Source organism: Perca fluviatilis, chromosome 11, assembly GCF_010015445.1.
Source record: "Perca fluviatilis chromosome 11, GENO_Pfluv_1.0, whole genome shotgun sequence".
Taxonomy (NCBI): Eukaryota; Metazoa; Chordata; class Actinopteri; order Perciformes; family Percidae; genus Perca; species Perca fluviatilis.
Genome location: NC_053122.1, coordinates 9286806 through 9309081, shown reverse-complemented (window position 1 = coordinate 9309081; position 22276 = coordinate 9286806). Strand labels below are relative to the sequence as shown.

General features: G+C 39.3%; 1 protein-coding gene across 1 annotated transcript in view; it reads right to left on the bottom strand.

Annotated features, from left to right (window-relative positions):
- The window catches only part of tox (thymocyte selection-associated high mobility group box), a 52466-nt gene extending 30537 nt beyond the window's left edge, over positions 1-21929 (bottom strand). Inside the window, exons 1-2 of the mRNA XM_039816590.1 lie at positions 21291-21929; positions 3689-3754 (exon numbers count right to left, since the gene is read on the bottom strand). Coding sequence (XP_039672524.1) covers positions 3689-3754; positions 21291-21395 — 171 coding nt within the window. The 5' untranslated portion in view covers positions 21396-21929. The remainder of the gene's footprint in view (positions 1-3688; positions 3755-21290) is intronic.
- Between the last annotated feature and the right edge of the window lie 347 nt (positions 21930-22276).

The window sequence follows — 22276 nt, the reverse complement described above, 5'->3', positions numbered from 1 at the left end:
ATTAACGTTTTAATTGTTAACCATAGGCCATGTTGAACAAAAGTCTACCCAATGTTCTTAGTTTGATTAATATCCGTTGTGTTCAGTATAGCCACTTCTGTAGTGTACATGTTCAATGTTGGAATTAATGCAAATAAGGATGGTGAAGTCTGTAAGGAAGCCCAGCTCACTGTTTAAGTTCTAGGGGTTTGGGACCTAAGCAGTGACAGATCAATGAATTTCTTTCTTTTAACTGTGCTGCAGTTTACATTGAAGAGACAGACTTAAAGCTGTAGTGGGTCTTAGTCATTCAGTGTCTGAACGGATCAGGGAGCAGATACTCATTTAAGTGCAATTTCCATGTAACTTTAGCTCCTGAGGACAGAGGAGACAGATCATAGATGTATTCAGAAAATCAGACAGTAAGTGGTTATTTCCACAGACTGCTTACTGACATAGTTACACACCCAAAGGGGGAATAAAGATTATATGTGCGTCTTGGAGAGAGGCAGATGCATTTACACTTTTTCACCATCTGGCGGGAATGCGTCTCGGATTTCAATCTGTCTTGAACGCTTCTTAGATGCATTTACTCTTAGCTTTGTGTGAATGGGGTCAGTGAGTCACAGTGATTTCTGACTGACATACTGGCAAGTGTTCAGTACAGGATTAGTGCTCAGAGCTTAATACATGAATAAATAATTAAAAAAACATACAGCACATAGTAACGAATAGTAAAGTTGTTTATCACATGAAGATAAAATTCAAATAATCAAATTTTCCTTATTTAAAATTTTTCATCATTCCTCAATCAAAAATAAACTATTTGTGCTACAATTAAGTGTAAATGAACAGAAACTAAAAGTGTACGCGACACAAGATACAATCAAAAACAATATTCAGCACTTAATGATTACCATTTTTCAAGGCTTTAAAGGCAAATAATAGTAAATTGCTTTAAAACCAAACTAATTCTTGCAAACATCCCAAATAAAGGAAATACTTTTAAAGCCGGAATTGCATTTAGTAAGTATCTCCTGCGGCAATCCACTCATACTGCTCAATAACCCTACACAGTACTGAAGGAGTTCTCTATTTGTGTAAGAAAAGAGAAAGCTTCAAGATAGAAAATCGTTGTAATGCTTTCTGTGCCTCAGGTTGAGTGCAGTAAGTGATATTGATTTGTGAAACAGGATGGGAGGAAAAGTTGGTTTGAGGCAACCGGAAATCACTGTAAAGACTGAAATAGCTAAAGGTGAGCTCAAAGATACAGTATGGCATGATCAAATGATCATATAGAAAGCATCAATAAAAATGTTCTGTAAAATAATATCATTAATGCACTGCACTGTAAATTCATCTGAACATGGGCATAATGGTAATGTTATTTCTCCTCTCTGATGTACTACTGACATTTCAGAAGGGCTCTTCATCAGAGCTCTGGGTTTGAATTAGGGATGCACCAATATGAAAATGTTGGCCGATACCGATAACCGATATTAACATTGCTGTTATATATACTTACTGATGTCGATATGATCTGTATAAAACATAATATATCATATTCTGTACATACTGCATACTGCAATTCGCATGTCTTCCTTTTTCACCATGAAAAACATTCAGTGTTTTTAGACATGCTTTGTCTTCAGCATGTAAATCCTGTGCTGCGTCACCAACCAAAAACAGACACACATCACCAGCCTCGCCCTGACAAACAACGGCAGCTACGTCGGAACGATGCTGATGTATAAAATGAATGACTGACATCGGCGATACCAAATGATTGCCCATATATCGTGCATCCCTAGTTTGAATGGCATTCCCAACTGTCAAGTACAATATACATAGTAATATACAGTACAGGCCAAAAGTTTGGACACACCTTCTCATTCAATGAGTTTCTTTTTTATTTTCATGACTATTTCCATTGTAGATTCTCACTGAAGGCATCAAAACTATGAATGAACACATATGGAATTATGTACTTAACAAAAAAGTGTGAAATAACTGAAAACATGTCTTATATTTTAGATTCTTCAAAGTAGCCACCCTTTGCTTTTTTATTAATAAGGGAAAAACTTCCACTAATTAACCCTGACAAAGCACACCTGTGAAGGTAAAACCATTTCAGGTGACTACCTCATGAAGCTCATTGAGAGAACACCAAGGGTTTGCAGAGTTATCAAAAAAGCAAAGGGTGGCTACTTTGAGGAATCTAAAATATAAGACATGTTTTCAGTTATTTCACACTTTTTTGTTAAGTACATAATTCCATATGTGTTCATTCATAGTTTTGATGCCTTCAGTGAGAATCTACAATGTAAATAGTCATGAAAATAAAGAAACACACTGAATGAGAAGGTGTGTCCAAACTTTTGGCCTGTACTGTATATCCACACAGCATTCTGGGATGGGAGAAAAACGTGCTCTGGTTTATTGGCATGCCTTTAAACCAATCACAATCATCTTGGGCAGTGCTAGGCGCCGCATGGAGCCCCGGTGCCTCTGCAAAATAGCCTCGGGAAGGAACTTGTTTTGGTGGAACGTGTGTACGTTAAAACGTTGTTTTAGTCGTGCAACAGAAAACTCAGATTGGACAGATAGTCTAGCTAGCTGTCTGGATTTACCCTGCAGAGATCTGAGAAGCAGTTAACCATAGTCCTCACATATCCACCGCAGTTTAAAATTCCAACACAAAGAAAGCGTAAGGTATATATAATCACAATAGAAAGTAGTTTATTAATGCCTCAGAGATCACATCTAAGGTATCATGTTGTATCACCTGTCAGGTATCTGACAGGTGATACAACATGGTTTGTCTCACTGTTTCTTTCAACACATTCATTCATAAATATCACATGTTTTGGTTTCTTTATTCGCACATATCCCAACAACAGAACAGCTGAGAGACACTTATACAGTCCTTTATTTACGGTGCTATCTTGCGCTACATCATTAATAAAGACCAAAACACACTTCTTTGGCCAGGACACCAAATCCGGGCTTCCTGAACGATAGCTGTCAATCAAGTTAGACAAAGGAGGTTTGTGGGTGGGATCGCCTTGAAAGTGACCAATCATAGGAGGGCCATTGCCTCCCTTGGTCTCCGCCACCAAAATGTCAAAAGTCAGTTTCATTCGGGCGAGCAGAAATCAACTTGGAGAGCAGAATTTACCTGCGAGAGCGCGTATGCCCTCCAGTGCTTGCATAGCAGACACTCGCGGGTGCATGGTGGTTGCTCTGTGCGTGTGCGGCGTGCTGCTTCGTTTGATACGCACAGTAGGGCTGGGACGATTCGTCGATTGCATCACTACATAAAATAAAATAAATAAATAAAACTTGCGTGCAAATTAATTAATGTAATGTGGAACTAATGTAATGCGGAACTACTGTTGGATACGCGGGTTCTAGGGGCACCTTAACTGTACCTAAAATAATATAATCGCTAGATTAATCGTTTAAAAAATAATCATTTGGGACAGCCCTAAACGCCAGGTGCAATTCTTTCCCTCTCCCTATGTTTTGTTTTCACACTCGCAGCTGCCTGTACAACTCTCAATTGTTGAATTGGTGCGCAAAGAGTAATATCTGCGCGTGTGAAGCACATCCAATTCAGTTGGGAAATGTTTCAACACCTTTAAATGTAATTAGTTCCATTTAGAAAATAGCTTAACACACACATACACACACACACACACACACTAACCTGATTAGTTGAGGCAAAGTCAAGGCCTGCTTCTGGCATACCCAGGAACATGGTGTCCCCATCCAGCTGGAGAGAACAAAAACGCAAGAGCAACAATGTCAACATACTATAATCACACACAGCAAACAGCCAGCAAGGAGACAAGGCGAAGTGAAGATGGAGGTAACAGATTACAGGGTAGCAGCCAGTATGAACTATTAGTCCACTATCTGTATGCCATCTCTTTTGAGATATTGAAAACCCTGTTTGTGACCTAAGTGATAAGTGGCTGTTAAAGGTCTGGCTCTCATTTCCAGAAACAATGTCTCTTGTGAACAGACTTTTTGTCCATCTCCATCACACATAGGCTGAAATAAGGTCATTTTATGGTAACCGCCTATAAAGCAAACAATTCAAGATTAACAGAATCAATAGAATCTCAGACATCAGGATCCACATTTGCTTAGTAGCCAGGTTAAGTTCTTGCTTTTCCTCTAAAACCCTTCCCATTTACCACTCCATAAACCAATCCCCCCCCCCCAAACAGGATAATGGCATAACTGATTAGATTGAAGGATATTGTGCAGCAAAGCAAATTCCAGCTCAAAATCACAGAGAGAACCTCACAGTTTACCTTGTCCACATGGGATGACAGGCAAATAAATAAGTACTCACAAGTCTCAAGTCATCCAGTGGTGATCAATACACTATCTACTATAAAATACATTAAACTATAGATTAAATTATACAAACATATGTGTATTAGTGTACAAAATGTACACATCCTAAAAAAATATACTTATATGCCTACATTTGTTTTTTTAAAGCAGGTTTGGAATATGTAGTTCGTTCACGCTGGAAAAGTTCCCCAATCAAGAATACTCAAATTGTCAGTATATATATATATTACAGTAAATCCTATTTTTTGATTGTGCTGTTGTTGATACAGTATTGTTAAATGACCAAAATTAAAGTGTGATTGACACCAATCAGTGGACATGATACATAATTTCCCGTTAACATCATTTCCTGTCCATTACAGGAAATGATCTTGCGGTCTTGTATACTATCAGAATAAACTGTATACTATGACAATATACATTACACTAAACTACAGACAGACAGCAGTTGATAAAAAAGTTTGAATGTCCCTGTGCATGCCATAGGTACCCACAAGACAGCTTCTGATATCACCATATCACATGTTCACTTTGAGCAGCCCGTTTCTGATATGATAAAGGTTACTTTTTGTGCACTGTTACAATATATACTGTCAGGAAACACATTTTAGTTAATCATTAATTTTAATTTATTAAATTAAGTCTTCACTTAAAGACAATAATGTATGGTAGATGTTTCCTACCACTGAATACACTGCTTGTAGCTGGTCAGTCTGCCTTTAAAAGCTGCTAACTCTAAAGAAATGTCAGTAGTCTTAGTCCACGTTTTAGCCCCGAGTATGAAGAAGAGATCATTTCAGTGTTTCTAATTTTTGCAAGTTTGTTTTCACACACATACAATCTTAGAAACACATTGCTTTTGGCACAGTTCTCTTTCAAACACTAGCTTTGCTATGTTGAAACAGGCTAATGCAAGATGTTTTTAGCTTTGTGGTCAACGCGTATACTGTACTTGTACTATAAAAGGGAGCTCGTCATAATGACCCATCTCCAGTCAAAAGTGTTGTCTCCTCTCCATTTCTCTCACTGTGTGAGTCAGGGAGAAGCCCAGTGTGTGAAGACCTAGCTTAACATTGAAACACACATCCCATTCAGGCTGGGCAACATTCAAGTTATGCTGAAAAGATTAGGCTACTGAATTATCTCATATGAGCAATTTCAAGACATTACTTTGGGCTGATAACTGGTGCTGATTATTTGGCATGATGTTTTGACATACAGAGACAACTGATTAACAAAATAATTCATCAAGAAATTAATTGTTACTTACGACCTAAAGCACAGTGATGAAATATATGAAAATGTACAACAACTAATGAGTCCTATTACATCCAAATGCAGACACATATGTTTGGAGCTGCAACTAATAAGTGCTTTCATATTTGATTAGTTAGCCAATTATTGTCTCAAATTATCAATGAATCATTTGGATTGTGAAATGTCAGAAAATAGTGAAAGATACTGTTATCCAACAGCCCATGACGATGGTCCTACAAAATTGCTTGAACTATCAAACCAACAGCCCAAAACGATATTCAGTTTACTATCATGGCAAAAAAAAGAGCATTACATCTTCATATTTAAGAAGGTGAAACTATTGAGTACTTATCTCTGCTTCATTCAACCTTTATTTAAACTTGAAAGATCATTGAGGGGCGACCCTCATTTACAATGGCATTGAGTAATTACGAAGACAACAACAAAACAACAACAGAGAAGAGAATACACCATCATAAGAAAGATAAAAAGACAATACAACTTTCTGAATTGAAGAGAAAATTATGTAAAGCAAGTACAAGTAGAAGTTTTCAAGTTTATTCCTAAATTGTACAAAAGGCACATGTGACGTCATTTTAAGAAAGCGCTGTAATTTGTTCCAGGAGTCAGACGCACTAAAGTTAAAAGCAGTTTGTCCAAGTTCAGAGCTCGTGGAACATGAGCAGAACGAGTCTGATAATGTCCCTGTGAGTAACAGAGAACTTCTGATACTGTGGTAGTTTCCCAATAAGAGCCTTTTAGATAAAGAGATACCAGTGGGCATCACTGGCATCTCTTTATCTATAAGGGACTGTGAAACCCCTCTCTGGGTTTTACAATCGATTACCAAAATAGTTGCTGGTTACTTCTCTGTCGATCAAGCGAATGATTAATCGACAAAACATAGCAGCTGTTCTACTATTGCATATGTTCTACATTGAATCTGAAGTGGAGATAAAGTTAACACAGACCTCTTGTTCATGCAAACCACTGTCTCTTTTCTAGACTACCATTAGTTTGAAACACCTTTTAATCCCCTTTCAGGATGCTGGGATGACAGCGGGTTGTTGCCGTTAGTTCTGTGTAGTTTATTTGTGACCTGTCTATGTGTATTTGCTGTTCTACTAATTGCCTCTCCGAGGGCAATAACTTTTCTAAACTAAGCTAAACTAATTGTTATAGCAATAGTCAAATTAAAGGTGATGAACTCCGGCACTGCTATTGGTAACTTCAATCTGAAAACTGTAGTATCAGCTGCAGAAACCATATATATATATATATATATATATATATATATATATATATATATATATATACAGTATGCCCTTTATTTCTGATCAAACCATACATCCCACACCAGGAAACCAAACCAGCAAACATATTCAAATAACTCATGGTATCCAAGGTACACAATCATTGTCTTGGTTGAAAAACACATAGAAGAAAATTTGAACAGGTGGGTAGAAGCAAAGCACTGCCGTGTACACAGACACACACACAGACACACAGACACACAGACACACACACACACACACACACACACACACACACACACAAATACAAACACAGGTGGACAGACAGGTGTAACTGCCCTATCCCTTCGCCAGCTGTTGGGTATTATGCAAATGAGGTATCGGTTTACAGAGTCAACAGAAAGCTAAAACAGTGTTGCGACGGACATAGTACACACTCAGTGTGGCTTATAGAATTAACTGTTATATTTTGATGCTTTACATGGACCATATACACATATGAAACAATAAGAGCAGTAAGAGGAATGGTGAGAGCGGAGGAGGAGATTTGAACCTCTCTGTCTCGTCTGTATGCCTGATCTTCAACCTTCCTCTCTGGGTTTCAGTCCTGTATTATACCTTTAAAGGCTACATATAGGTTACATGTATCCTAAAATACAGCAGTTTAACATGTTTATAGTGTTGCCTGCTTGAAAGTAACTTGTTTCACCTTACATGTAATACACATCATCCCAACGGATCCGCTACCTGTCGCACTACCGGTCACTGTTTGGAGACAGCTGATAGATTCAGATATCATAGCTGCCACCTTATGTGCTACATGCATCCATTTAGCCCTACAGTATGTATTATCCCTCACACCAGCACATTTCAGTGTGACCACCTGCCCCTACCCTTACCTACACCAGCTTAACCTGCCTAAGTTTATATCTCTAACGTCAGCCTGAAGCATCAATAACTGTAAATAAAAAAGAAAGAAAATGATAACACGCAAAATTCTTTTTTAAAGCTATTTGACATTGATACATATTGCCAAATATGCTAACAAATGTTAACTTAAACTGAATCAGGCTACAAAATAGAGTCATTTGTAGATGGTAAGCTAAGTGGCTAATGTGTTGCTGCTATCCCCTGGACAAATACAGCTCTCGAGCTACAGTAAGAACTATCAGAAGAGAAGAGATAAGAGGGACAGAGGACAGAGAAAAAAGCCATAAGAGAGAGAGAGAGTGATGATTTGTTTTCAGCAAGCGCTCAGTGTGAGAGGCAGACTGGAACCTATTACACTCTTCATCAGTCCTGGGAGGGACAGACGGACAAACAGAGGAGGGATCTCAGCGGATGTAAGCTTCATTTATGACTGGACTCACAACACTCGAAATTCGGGATGCAATTGAGATTGAGATTGGGATCGTGCAGTTTCAACCAAAACTGTCTTGAACGTTTAGAGGCTTGCCCATTAACGACAATAATGCTTGATGGCAAAACGTTGCATCAGTTTTGATGTGCTGTGAAACACCACTGGTTTGTGTAGCTGATTATGTGAGTCATAGCTGGTTTGCCATATAGCAAATGGTTCAAGTCCGGTTTAGTTATACATGTCATATTTTTTTTAGGAGCAAAATCCATTTAAAAATACTTTCACCAAGATGTTACGTTGCCATGCGTCCAACGGTTGTTCTGATTCCTACTGGAAGACGACACTGACCACTGAAGTTTACAGTAGAGCTGCACGATTAGTTAATTCAATAATTAATCTATATATATGAGTTTTTTTCGGTCAGATAAAAGAAATTGGAATCACCTTCTTGAGCTGTGGGAAATTCTAACATTTTTCACTATTTTCTTACATTTCAAAACAATAAATTGAAGAAAATTGAATCCACATTTAAAATTTTAAAATAGTTGTCAGTTGCAGCCCTGGTGTACAGCAAACAGTAATGCAGGTTATCTTGCCACAACACTCTTGGATCCATCACCAGTGTCAATATAAGTAGAACACAAAATATAGTTCTCAACTATGTGTCTGGAGTATTGTAGGTATTTTTAAAAAGTTATGTTCATCTAAAATATACAGTATAATGCACACACAAATATGTACTCATCACAAACAAAAAAAAACTCAATCATAGTGTCAGATATGGGGAGCATGTTGTAAGAGAACCAGTCTGTGAGCCACCATCAGCAGTTAGCAGGGCACTTTCTGGCTTTTCTCCTACAGTTTGGACATGTGTAATGCTGCATGGGCTCTAGCGCGATGCGTGCCTGTTTCATATCCTGTGATCTTCTTTGGGTTGGCGTTTGTTAAACAGATGAGGTGGTTTCTAAAAAAAACAATTTTTGTAATATTTACTGTTTTTACCACCTTGTAAATTTGAATATGCTGTTAACACCCAAAAACACTGCTGTCATATTTTCCATCACAGAGAAATAAGATCATCTAAGTCACAGCCAGGCTCAGTTCAGTAGGTCAAAAAAATTATTGACTAATAATAATATTATATATAATAAATATAACTGCCAAACGTTCTCTGGTGTCAGCTTCTTGTCAAGATTTGCTACTTTTCTTTGTCATATGACAGTAAATTGAATGACTAATCAATTAATTTGATAAAATATTCGGCAGACTAGTCAACAATGAAAATAATCATGCTGTAACGTGTCGTGTGCGTGTGTTGCCAGTGAGAGAACTAAAGAGGATAGCAAGATTTGTAGTCAAATCAAATTACTCTCTCTCTCTCTCTCTCTCTCTCTCTCTCTCTCTCTCTTTCTCTCTCTTTCTCTCTCTCTCTCTCCCCTTTATGCCTCTGTCTCTCACTCTCTCATCTCTGCTGCTGCTGTGTGTGTGTGTGTGTGTGTGTGTGTGTGTGTGTGTGTGTGTGTGTGTGTGTGTGTGTGTGTGTGTGTGTGTGTAAAGCAATGGTTTGAATAACAAGCAGCCAGCTAAGTGGGTCAGGGTCGGAGGAAGGGGGAGAAAGGGGGAGAGAGAGAGACTATTAGGATGACAGACAAGGACAAAGGAAAAGAGAGAAATAGAGTGTATTGAGGAAAAAGGGAGCAGCGTGAGGAAGAGAAAGAGGGAGAGATTGGGAGGAATTAAATGTAAAGGATAAGATAAGGAGATGGAGAAACAGGTAAAGAGAGAAAGTGAGTTTCGGGGGTCAGATGTGAACTAGATGAGTGTGATTTTACACCTTTTTCTTCAGACCCAAAATCTTTTTATTAAGTGAAAGAATTCTGACACTGAGGTGAGATACTGAAAAAAAATGAAAAGAGAGCACTCATCTGACCTCACTGTTGAAAGGAATTGATTTTAAAGCGTAAAATGGTGAATCTGATTCAACTTTAACTCAGACAGAATAATAGCATACACACAGAGTGTTGGATAGAAATTGGGTTGTGAGGCTATCTTTGTGTAAATGTGTCAAAAAAGACAGTTAAATTGCTGGAGACCATTTTTATCACTTTTGGGTTTGGGTGGCATTTGAAACTATTTGGCTAGACTGTTCTAAACGGCCTCAGGGAACATAAATCAAGTCTGTAGAGTGAGAGATAGATGGAGAAAGAGAGAGGAAGACTAATGGGCAACTGTGTGTGTGTGTGTGTTTGTGAGAGAGAGAGAGAGAGAGAGAGAGAGAGAGAGAGAGAGAGAGAGAGAGAGAGAGAGAGAGAAAAAAAAAGGAAAAAAAGAGAAAAAAAAAAAAAAAAAAAAAAAAAAAAAAAAAAAAAAAAAAAAGAGATTCACACAGCTGTGGTAGTTCAGCTCAGCAACTGTTTATCTGTCTTATCTGTGTCACCATGACAACAATATAAACAATATAAGTTTTATTGGTTAAACTGTGTCTACCCTGAGTAGTGTGGATTGTGGTGTGTGGTGTGTGTGTGTGTGTGTGTGTGTGTGTGTGGTAACACTTTTTGTGTGTATCTCTTACAAGTGCCCAAGAATGCTTTAACTTAAGACAGACAGGGTTTTCATTCAAATATTTGTGAACTATGCCTGATCTGAATGGCTCTCCGTGTGTCTTTGGGGTTTCTGAAATATGTTCTATCCACCACTGAATAATGAGGATTTCCTTTATATTCTAGTGAATTTGTTTTAGAAAAAGTACTAAGCTGAGGTCGATTGGTTTACTTCAACTTTGCTACCTTTGCCAAAAGTATAAGAGGGTATAACTGTGACTGTCATAGAGGGGGGAGACGTGATTAATAATTACATATGGGGATGTGATGAGCAAAAAATTTAATGAGCAAAAAAAAGAAAGCTAGAGAGAGTAGGTCAAACCCTGCTTACTTTCTCACCAACGCACAGCAGAGGCTGACATTTTTGGGGGAATTCTGTGGGTATCGGGATTCCTGTAGGATTCCAGCGGGATGGAAGTCCACTTTAATTTGCATCATGTGACTGAGACGAGAGCGGGCGAGACGGGAATCGTAATAACAATAGGTCAGTTTTTAGATGCAGTTCTAATAAGAAGAAATCCTATTTTCACAGGAACGGGAGTTGGATGGGACAGGAGTGAAAATCCACTCGAACACGTGTCACCCTCTACCTCACAGCGAGCCAATCAATGAGTGAAGTGGGTGTGGATATGGGATTGCTGGTTTCGCAAAATTACAGACAGTCCCCGAAATTCTGACGTCTAAAAGGTGTGGAGGGAGGAGGGTTCAGAAGCTATTTGACAAGTACTTGGTGATGGAGTGCGCTTAAGGACTGGACTGCGTAAGCAAGAGGTTTTTTAGCTTCTAACTTCATGTCAAACCACAGTTTAAAGTGTTTCTGGTCCCCCTAATACGACAAAGTTCTTCTTTTTACTCTTGAGTAACATTTTTGTGACTGAAAATGCCCACAAGCGGAGCAGAACAGGTAGGATTATATTGGGGGCTTTTCAAATGTGACTTATTTATTTGAATCTAGCCACAGTAATTAGCATTACACCACCTCTTATCATTTTATGATCGTGACCAAAAGCGGAGTGCTAAAGAAAAATGGGCCGCAACAACTCCTGAATAATTCCTCAGGAACTGATCCAATCTCTTCCACCACAAGTTAATTGATCCAAGTTATTGTTACTAATACAGTACACATACATACACACACACACAAACAGAGAACAATGCAGCAATGATTGCAGTATGTGATTTGATTGCAATATGTTTGTTTTGGAAACGAAATCCTGATAATTAGTCTCTCCTGACAGCGCTCTATCTCCGCCCATCTGTTCCATTTGGCATCCCTCCACCAACCAGGAGTCCCTCATCGCTCCGTCCCCATGATTCAACCAACTGAAACGCTTTCAGATACACCGAAAAACAAGGAACAGTGCTGAAAGTCACCCAATCATCAGCAAGCTTAAGGGGAGGGGAGAGTGTGTGTGTGTGTGTGTTGGGGGGGGCTGGCTAGTTGTTCAGCCAACATGGACAGACGGACAAACAGATTGACTGGTTGTGTTCCGATAGATAATTAGATGAGATGCCGACACTTTGGCTGGTTAGAAAACTGTAGGAGGGGACAATGGGAGTACGTGATACAGAGAGAAAAAAACACCAGGAAGGGGCCAAAGGATAAGATAAGATCCTATTGATGGAGGCTACTTCATATCTTTTTTAAATAGCTGAGAGTAGGGCTGCTCGATTATGGAAAAAAAACATAATCACAACAAGTTTGGTCGATATTGAAATCACGATTATTGACCACGATTACTCGTTGACTTTTGGAAAGATGTGGCATTTATTGAACTTAAAAAACACTGAAAGAGTTAAACAAATCAACAGTGAAAACACCTTGAACTGTCAAAATGTCCTTCCCCTTTTTGAATTCCCCTTAAAATAAATAATATAACAGATCTATTCAAATGTTTAAATAGTATTAAATAATAAACAAAAACAAGATCCACTGCTGTAGTGCACTTTCACAATCTTTTGAACACAAGTAATAAATAACATACAAAATAAAAAAATCTCCATTACATTCGAAAATCGAAATCGCGATCTGCAGATATAGCATCAGGAGAAGCGTTCAAGCAGACAAGCTGATTGCGTCGTTGATACATTTACAGGCCATTTTAAATATACAGAAAAATCCATTGTCATACATTTTTGTAATCCTGACTGACAAAAATTGTTCTTTAAAAATGGTAGTATTGCTGTGAGGGTTTATTGTAGGGTGCATTATTTTTCATACACGAGCGGATCATCCTGTTAAAGCCATGGCTACTTGCCAGTGATCATAATATACAGTAAGCAGTCAGCCAAATGACAGTGTGGGGCAGATTTATTATTACATGAACACTGAGTGTAGCCCGCAGGTACTAAACCCCAAGTTTAATTATAATCATCCAAGGTGACGTAGAATCAGAGCTTACAGTGGATGCTGGGGTGGAGGCGGGGTTTATAGAAAACGCTATATGAACAGCAGCAGTGTTTCAGGAGTGTTTCCAACGACGGCTAAGGAATGGGCAGAGGCTTCAATAGGACGTTTCTTTTCTATTATTTTTCTTTTTCGACTATTTTGAACTGAGCAATGGTGTTTCTCCATTACATTTTACCTGCTCGACTCGCCTCGACTCTACTCTCCTCTTTTGGTTTTCCATTATGAAAAAAAGTCCCTGGTACCTGCCAACAGGTACTTTTTTTTTTAGTATCACCTCCATCGAGGTTCCAAGCGAGCTGAGGCGATACCAAAAGGTGACGTGAAAACCTGCAGACTACTGATTGGTCGGAGAGAATCGTCACTAACCACTGCGTCATCATTGCTAGCGACAGACAGGGTGTAGTGAACAAACCCGCCGTTTTTAAATAGTTTAGCCAGCAGGTGTTTTTTTTTTTTTTTGCTGCCTCCAGCTTCTTTTGAAACAAAATGTGTCTTCTGGCTGTGGCAACAACAACACACCTTCGACGCTCTGTGTGTGTGTGTCGCGTTAGGTCACGGCAGTTTCCTGCGGCGGCGCTATGACGACCAGCCGCGCTCGCCTCACACATGAGGCGGTACTAAATCTGCAATGGAAAAAGGAGTACAGGGCACCGCGGCCGAATCGAGCCGAGCCGAGTAGAGCTGGTACTATAATAATAAAAAATTAGGCTGAGTCTCTACTGTGTTTTGGTGTAATTTACGGGCGCCCTGCTCTGTCCTCTGCTGTTTGTCGGAGTTTGACACACACACACACACACACACACAATCCCAGATGTGTTTACGCGCGTCTAAACAGTGCCGCGAAACTGACTTTCTCAAGCAGCACTGTTTACCAGCGTGAACAATAGCAGGACTCTGAAACTGATGCAGCTAAATAGCAATTAGCCATCATTTTATGTATAAATATCTTCTGTGACAAATGCGTATAATAATCTTCTCCTGTTAGGGTAGACTAAACTTCCTGTCACACCATTGCATTACATTTCCCTTTGTCAGTTTTCGTCATGTAACTATAGCCTGGTCCTACCAGACTCTGGTACATTTCATTTGTACAGAGAGTCTGGACACTCTCCATTGACAAGTGTTAGCTTCCATGAAGGCGGGTCCTCTGTTGAAGTTTAAAACTATTGGATCTGCCCAGAGCCACTCTGGATCTGCCATAACCAATCGCTGACGTTTGGTCGTGACATCGGCTTAGCATGGCTAGCGTTCGCCTTAGCCAACTCCTTCACCACTAACGGAGCGAGCTGGAAAATCAAACTTTTCCTGAACCCTGTGGTGGAGGAGGGCCACGCCATCATGGCCACCAACACAACTCAGCAAAGATTGTTGTTGCTCGGGCTTTAACTTCTGGATATTCGGCAGTGTTGCCACAACAGACCGAATGGCTTCGCTCGCATCTTTCTCCGCCGCCATTACGGAACTACAACTCAAACAAGCGCAGGACCTCAGCATCATAATTCTCAGCCACTCCCTCTGTTCGCTGATTGGAAAAAAAAACAAGAATATACCGCAAAACCAGACGGAGTACTGAAGGGAAATTAAAATTGAGCAGAAGTACGTAGGAGGGCGGAGCCAGGCTAATGTAACTATGGAGATGGCAGGTAAATACTGAATGAAGTGCATGAAGTTAAGGTTTCCTTACTTTCAACCCCTACCTTTGTTGTGTTGCTAAGTAGTCCCACATCCTGCCTGCCATCCCATAACACTTTAAGAGGCGATTCACTAGTGTCCCATGGAAAATGAACAGCGCCAAACTTCAGTGGGACAGTGGGACACTGAAACAGCTGAAACCAACATCATGTCATCTACAGAGCCATGCACATATCTAAACCCCATGCTGCTGAACTAATACAATTATTTGCATTATTTGAAAAGAAATCGTGACTTCAGATGACTGTGTGACTGTCCTTTAGACCTGCTGTAACGCCTCTACCAAGTTTTGAGTACATTTTTCTAAATCTCATCCTGTCCCCTGACTACTTTCCTGCTGCTCTCCTTCAATCTATATTTTCTTGTTCTTTACTAAGGCCTACTTTGTTCCTCTCTGCTCCCTCTTCCTCTCTATTTGCTTTAGAAATACCTCTCCCAGCTTTCACAATCATCATGTTTACATTAGGCCCTCTTTCTCTTTCTCTCGCTCTCTCTCTCTCTCTCTCTCTCTCTAGCTCTCTCGCTGTCCCTCTTGCACATTTCCCTTCCTCAACTACACTCCCTGATTCATCTCACCTCTCTTCTTTTTGCTTTCTGTTCTTTCTTTCACAAGGTTTAATTCAATAGTTATGTATTTAAACTGTTCCACCTAAAATACTTGCGTAATTTCATACAGATGCTAAAGTCACCTCATGATATTGCAATGTTACAATCAATTAACTTCTGTATCAAATGAATTGCTCCTATTCACATCTGTGAAGAGTCATTATGAGCACTGTCGTCCAATCAGAGCTCAGCGGGGCTCACTCACTTCAGTTCATCCAACCAGCCCTCTATGTGACTTAACTGTGCATGTGCATCACAACACTGAGTCTGACACTTTATTCATGATTTTAAGATTGCATACATGTTAAAAGATCACTAAGAGATTCATTAGGCAAAAAAAAAAGAAAGTTTTATAGAAATATATATATATATAGCATATATGTTTTGAATAACCAACTGCTTCAATGGAACAACATTGATAATAATTTGTAGATTTGCACAGCTTATTAAACACAGCATGTGGTCGCCTGACAAAACTGCCCCCATGTTTACCAGCATCTTCAGACTATGATTAGACTATGACGTTTTTGTCTGGGTCTGGTCTGGGAGGCTCAGCTTAGAGTCATAACCACATAAAAGTGGAACTTTAGTAGTATATAATGTAATTTCTTTAGTGATTGAATACGGTGTATTACTCTTTCTTAAAGCTTCCTTCAGATGCAGTAAACTAGGCAATAGTACAAGGTATTATAGCTAGGGCTGGGTACCGAACTTTGATACTTTTAGGCACCGACCGAATTGCCTCCGTAGTATTGAGTATCAAAAAAATGTCATTCAAAACCAAATTTCAATACCTAATGAGTAAATCTAATCTGAGTCAGTGAGCCAATAAGCATGCTTGTACCAAGATCTAATAATACTGTAATACTATAATGATTGGCTGTCTAACGTTACACGTCATAGAGGCATGCAGGAAAAACTCTCTGTTACGCAAAGAGACGGGGCTCGTGTGTGTGTGTGTGTGTGTGTGTTTGTATTTTGAAAGGCTTGACTACAGTGTGCATCACAAAGGTGTAAAGGAGGAGAAAAATAAAAATAAAAAATTGTACCGTAATGTGTAATGTTTTAAGTCTAAAGTTTAAAAACAAAAAAAGTATGGCTCTGGAACCGGTATCGAATTCACTGTATCGTATCACGATACCCAGCCCTAATTATAGCAATGCAATACTATATATATTTGAGTGTGTGCGGAGGATGAGCATGGTAACGGCTAATGTATATCTAATGTATCAACATTAGCGTATCTATTATAGCTCCAAATCAAGGCCACACTATTTCCGCATTTCAACTGCATGTTACGGCACGGCTATTCTAAACTCTTTTTTTAGTTTTCTAGCAAAAGTTGTGGATAGCACCTGGTACTTGGTACTTCTTTTGGTACCACCATCACTCAGTCAATGTTCCAGGCAAGCTAAGCCGATACTTGAAGGTGGAGGTAATCACTGCAAACTAGACCTGTGCTCGATTAAAGAAATTCTTAGTCGATTAACACTCATTCAATTGTATCGACTAATCGATTAGTTGATTTAATCGACAGATCTGTAAATCTGAGTTTCTCCGCAAAGACTCATCCACTCACCAGAGATGTGCTCGTACGTTTCTTGGAAATAAGTCATTCAGCATGAAAAAAAGCATCAAACGTGACTAATCGACTAAAGAAATCTAAGTTGACTAAGACCAAAACGACCGATTAGTCGACTAATCGACTAAGAGGGAGCAGCCCTACTGCAAACCACTGATTGGAGAGAATCGTTGTCACCAGCACGACATGGGACATCCCGCACAAACCTGCCCTTTTTTTTTTTTTTTAAATAGCCAAGCCACCGTCAATAGCAGCCACAACTTTTTATTCGCTCGGCACAAATTTAAAAGTCAGCCTGCAAAACTGAACAAAAGAATCCAGCGACTGTCACGGCAATTTCAAGCAGCATCCCAATGGCGAACAGCTGAGAATCCCACCTACACTGAGGGGGTAGTATCCACAGTGGAAAATGAAATAGAGAAAAGCGCCTATACCAAAAGTGAGTTGCGTCGAGTCTGACCATGCAATGGAAACGAGGCATTTGTTGTGAAGTTATAGCTTTTTCGGAGGTAATTGTTCAGAAAATGTAGCCCACCACTGGTTTTATGTCTTTACATAAACACATCTGTAGGACATACACACACAGGCTCACTCCGCTCTTTTTCGCTCAACCACTCTCTTCTCTGTTCCTCTTCTTTGTTTTTTCTCTCATTTAGTTTCTTCTGTACTCTACTCTCCTACTTCCTGTCTCTCTCTCTCTCTCTCTCTCTCTCTCTCTCTCTTTCCTCTGCTATGCCTTTCTCTCTCTCTGTTCCCCCACACAGTAATATGATCTCTTCTATCAGGCTGACACAGCCGTGAATCAAAAAGACACAGAGAGAGAAATATAGTACAAACCTTAGTGGCCCCACCCCCACTCTCTCTCTCTCTCTCTCCGTCTCTCTCTCTCTCTTGCTCTCTCTCTCTCTCTTCTACAACATCCCTACCCCCAACAACCCTCTTCTCTCTCCTTCTCTCTTCAGTCCCTACCCCCAACCACACCACACAGCTCGCTCACTCTCTACATCCACAGCGTCTATCTTCTATCTCTCCTCCCTCTCTCTGAAACAAATATACTCACTGACAGCAACACAATGCAATACTGTAGGATTCTGTATGCACAACATTTCTTACATGTTATGTTAGATTCTGAGCTTTTCTAAGCAATTGTTGTTCTGCCAAGCAGCAGATATGGTATACAGTACAATGAGTGTAGTCATTTAACGCGACAGACAATACTGAGAGTAGGGCTGCTCGATTATGGAAACAATCATAATCATGATTATTTTGGTCAATATTGAAATCACGATTATTTAACACCATTACTCATTGTCTTTTGGAAAGGTGTTGCAATGACTGTACTTAAAAAAAACAACAATGAAACAGTTCAACAAATCAACAGTGGAAACACCTTGAACTGTGAAATTTACCTTTTTTCTTTCAGAATACAAGACAAAATATGAGTTCACTTGCAAAACGTAATGTGCAAAATAATAATTTTCTTCCGCTTAATCTGTAATATTAGGAGCCAAAATCGTAATCACAATTAAAATTTTGATTAATTGCACAGCCTTAACTGAGAGTTAAATAAAAAACAGTAAATAACTATAGCTCATAAAGACATTGATGTGATATACCGTTCATGCCCAATCAGCACTTATTGAGGTCAGAGGTCCAGTCAGCTACAAAACTGAAATCAGACGCTCCCAATTCCAAGTATCTACTATATAACTGTTTTTTTTTTTTCAATAATATAGTATCCAAGAAATCATAATTGGTTCTCCGTCAGACATCAATCAAACTGTTTCAGAATGTCACTGGCAATTACATATCACAAAGCAAAATGTTTTTCCAAACAAGGCAAAATTTAAATTTTTGTTATCCAAGATCTTTCTGGAGCTGTCTGTCCACACTCAATGTTTGTTTTGTTACAGCTGTTAAGCAGACAGCAGACTTTTCTTATTCTGAAATGACCACTCAAGGAGGTATATGGAGATAGTTGCACATGTAACAAACAGGAGTGTACATTAACAGCACACTTAAAAGCAAACTACATACCCCAAACATGCATAAAATGAGTAGCCTACTTAATATGGAACCAAAGTCAGGACAGTGATGGCGCTCTCTAGCAGAGTTTGAACCATAGACTGTAAAATTAGTGGACGTAGCATCCGTGACGTCATCTATTGGTCTGTGGACTGCCTTTTTGAAGCCTCGAGTTTGGCGATACGGGTGTTCCTCCAGCTACTGGCGCCATTCATAAACGTGTACGGCAGAACAGAAAACCGGCAAACTTTCCCCCAAGTTACCAGTTAAAGTTAGCGGTAGCTAGCTATTAACTTTGATGAAGTGAAAACACACAGTGAGAGGGTTAAGTTTAAGATGAAAATATGGACACCCAAAAACAAGTTCACGGCTATTTTTATTGTACACAGTGTCATGGTTAGCATTGCTAATCCCCTGGTTTATCGTCTATTTGAAAATAAAAGGGACCATAATTTACTAAATGAAAATCATGCTGTATTGAAGAAGACTTGAAGTAGTGATTGAGACCATGAACTCATTATGAAAATGTTAAATCAAGCAAGACGTAGGGTCATTTTCTCATAGACTTCTATATTAGATAGAATACAGGTTTAAGGCACTTCTGCATTGGCTTCACTTTGCAGGCCCGGAAGCTTTGTCCGTTATTTTCACAGTCTACGGTTTTAACCCAGCGTCTCTGGTTAAGGCAAAGTTTTTGGAAACACAATAACACGTTGTTGTTGCTGAGGAGTTCAACAGAGGAAAAGCAGCTCCTCCGTAGTGTAGTGATGCTGTGAGTTAATAAATGTGAGAAGGCAGTGTAGGATCAGAAAACCGGCCTGTTGATAATGCAATCAATCATTAAATTGTACACCAGCCACTCAGTGATGACAGTATATTCTGACATCATTCGATCCACTAACTCCATGGCAGAGATAGATTATAATTTAAAAGCAGCCAGCAAAATAGAAGAAAGTGGTCCCCCAAGTACTGTAAATGTTAATAACCCTTGGGTCAGCAGCGAACATTAGTAACAATTGGCTCAGTTTGGGTCCCACGGTGCTAAAATGATGTAAATGATAAATTCGAGCATGAATTGTATACAGTCAGCAAAGCTTTTTACTTTATTACGTGATGCTAATTTGGGTAACATCCCTACAAATATATTTGCATGTCATGTCAATTAAGCTTGCCACAGTTTGACATGTAAAACTAGTGAATTCAAGTTCAAATTCAAAACATTATGTACGCATAATAGAAATGTATTTTTATTTATCTATCTATATTAAATATTAGGAAATTGCATTTTCCAACCAAACAACCAAATGACTGTGTTCCATTTTACTGCGCTAAGATTGAAGAGTGGTTAATAATCTGTGATTTACCCTTATAGCTGCACTCATCAGCAGCAAGTTAAATAATTAAGCAATTAATCACTGTCATATGAGCCAGGTCCCATTGGTATTGTGTGTGCCCTAAGGTACCCAGACATCTAACTCTGAAAATCTATCTATCTATCTATCTATCTATCTATCTATCTATCTATCTATCTATCTATCTATCTATCTATCTATCTATTTATCTATCTATCTATCTATCTATTTATCGTGAATCTGACCCAGACCTTTGACCTAGCTCCGGAGGAAGAAAGACAGCAGAGCTTCCCAGACACCAATTAACCCTAAGTATCATTAAATAGAAATGAGAGGCACTGTAAGCAACTTCAGTAAATATTAACTATTTTAAGCATACCAAATCTAACAATGTCTACATGTTCTTCACACTTTTACTTGCCATGTATTTCATTCTAACCCTAACTCTTGTAATGCGGTTCATATTTAAACTTAATTACCTTTCAATTACCAGTGGTGAAGTTTTAATTAAAGGTGTCATTACATCACTGACGACCAACTGGGAGTAAAAATTAAAACCTTTGTATCATCCAGTGAGTGGATGTGATCAAAATAAATGAGTAACACTGGAGTGTAGTTACCTCCAATAGCTGCGTTAATAAGTGGAGTATGTATAATAAAGCAATTAATTACCACTTAATTGGCAGGGAAAGAAGCATGAATACACAGAGAGATGCGATAGCTAAAGTAATCACACACAAAAAAATGCATCTCTAGACAATGGGAAACAGAAGTAGCCTATGCAGGTTCCTTCTTTCCTTGCTTACCTTGTTGGTACCAAAGGCCGGGTCAGGGTAGGAGAGTTGCCCAAGCCTGGTGTGGTCTGACGCGGCCAGAGACTGAGGAGGAGGCGGGTAAACTGTTACATCCATGGCTCAATATACATCCACTTCTCCGTCTTTCTTCTCTTATCTCTGTGAATGTCTGATAACCTTATTTTTATTTTTATTTTTTTAACAAAGTTATATGTTTTGGCGAGTCCCTCAGCGACCAAACAGAGAAACAACCACAGTCCAAAAAAGCAAGCTTCTTTTGGAAAATAATGCAGGTTTCACGCAGATAGTTCGGCGAAATAAACCTAAACCGAGTTTACGGAGTCAGTGAAGTTTAGATTGATGCTCTCCTGTCCACACCGGCTTTCATGCTGCTGCTGTAAGTAACGTTAGTAAACTTCCCAGTGAACACACTTCTTCAATACCTGGCGTTAAAAACAACCGGGAATAGTGCACTTTAAAAAGCGTCGTTATCCCTCCTTTTAACGTTGTAGGTGGCGGTGTTTGGTTCGGACATGGGACGTTGTTGGACCCTGTCTGTCCCTGGTTGGGACTCTGTGTTTTAATTTTCCTCCGATGCTGCTGCTGCTGCTGCCGCGCGTGTGCTCGGTGCGTAGATGCCTCGCGGACCAGTCATACAAAGAGCTGCTGCGTCAAGTTAGCAAGAGTCAGCCGAACAAAACCGGACGTGCAATTTATCACAAAATAAAAGCGCAGAGTCTGTCACATGTCTGTGTGAAAAATAAGACATTGAAAGGGACAAAACAAACAGAACTTATTCAAACCGTACACGAACTCATTACAGTAACTACAATCACACATTTAAGCAGTGTGTGGTTCCAAAATTAGGCCATTGTCGCAGAATCCTGTTCGGCAAGCGATTTTATTTTGAAAGTAATCGACGTATCTATTTGCGTAAATCTTGACAAACAGGATCCAAAGGAGCTGAGCTGAACGGCAGAATGTGCTCCATCTAGAGG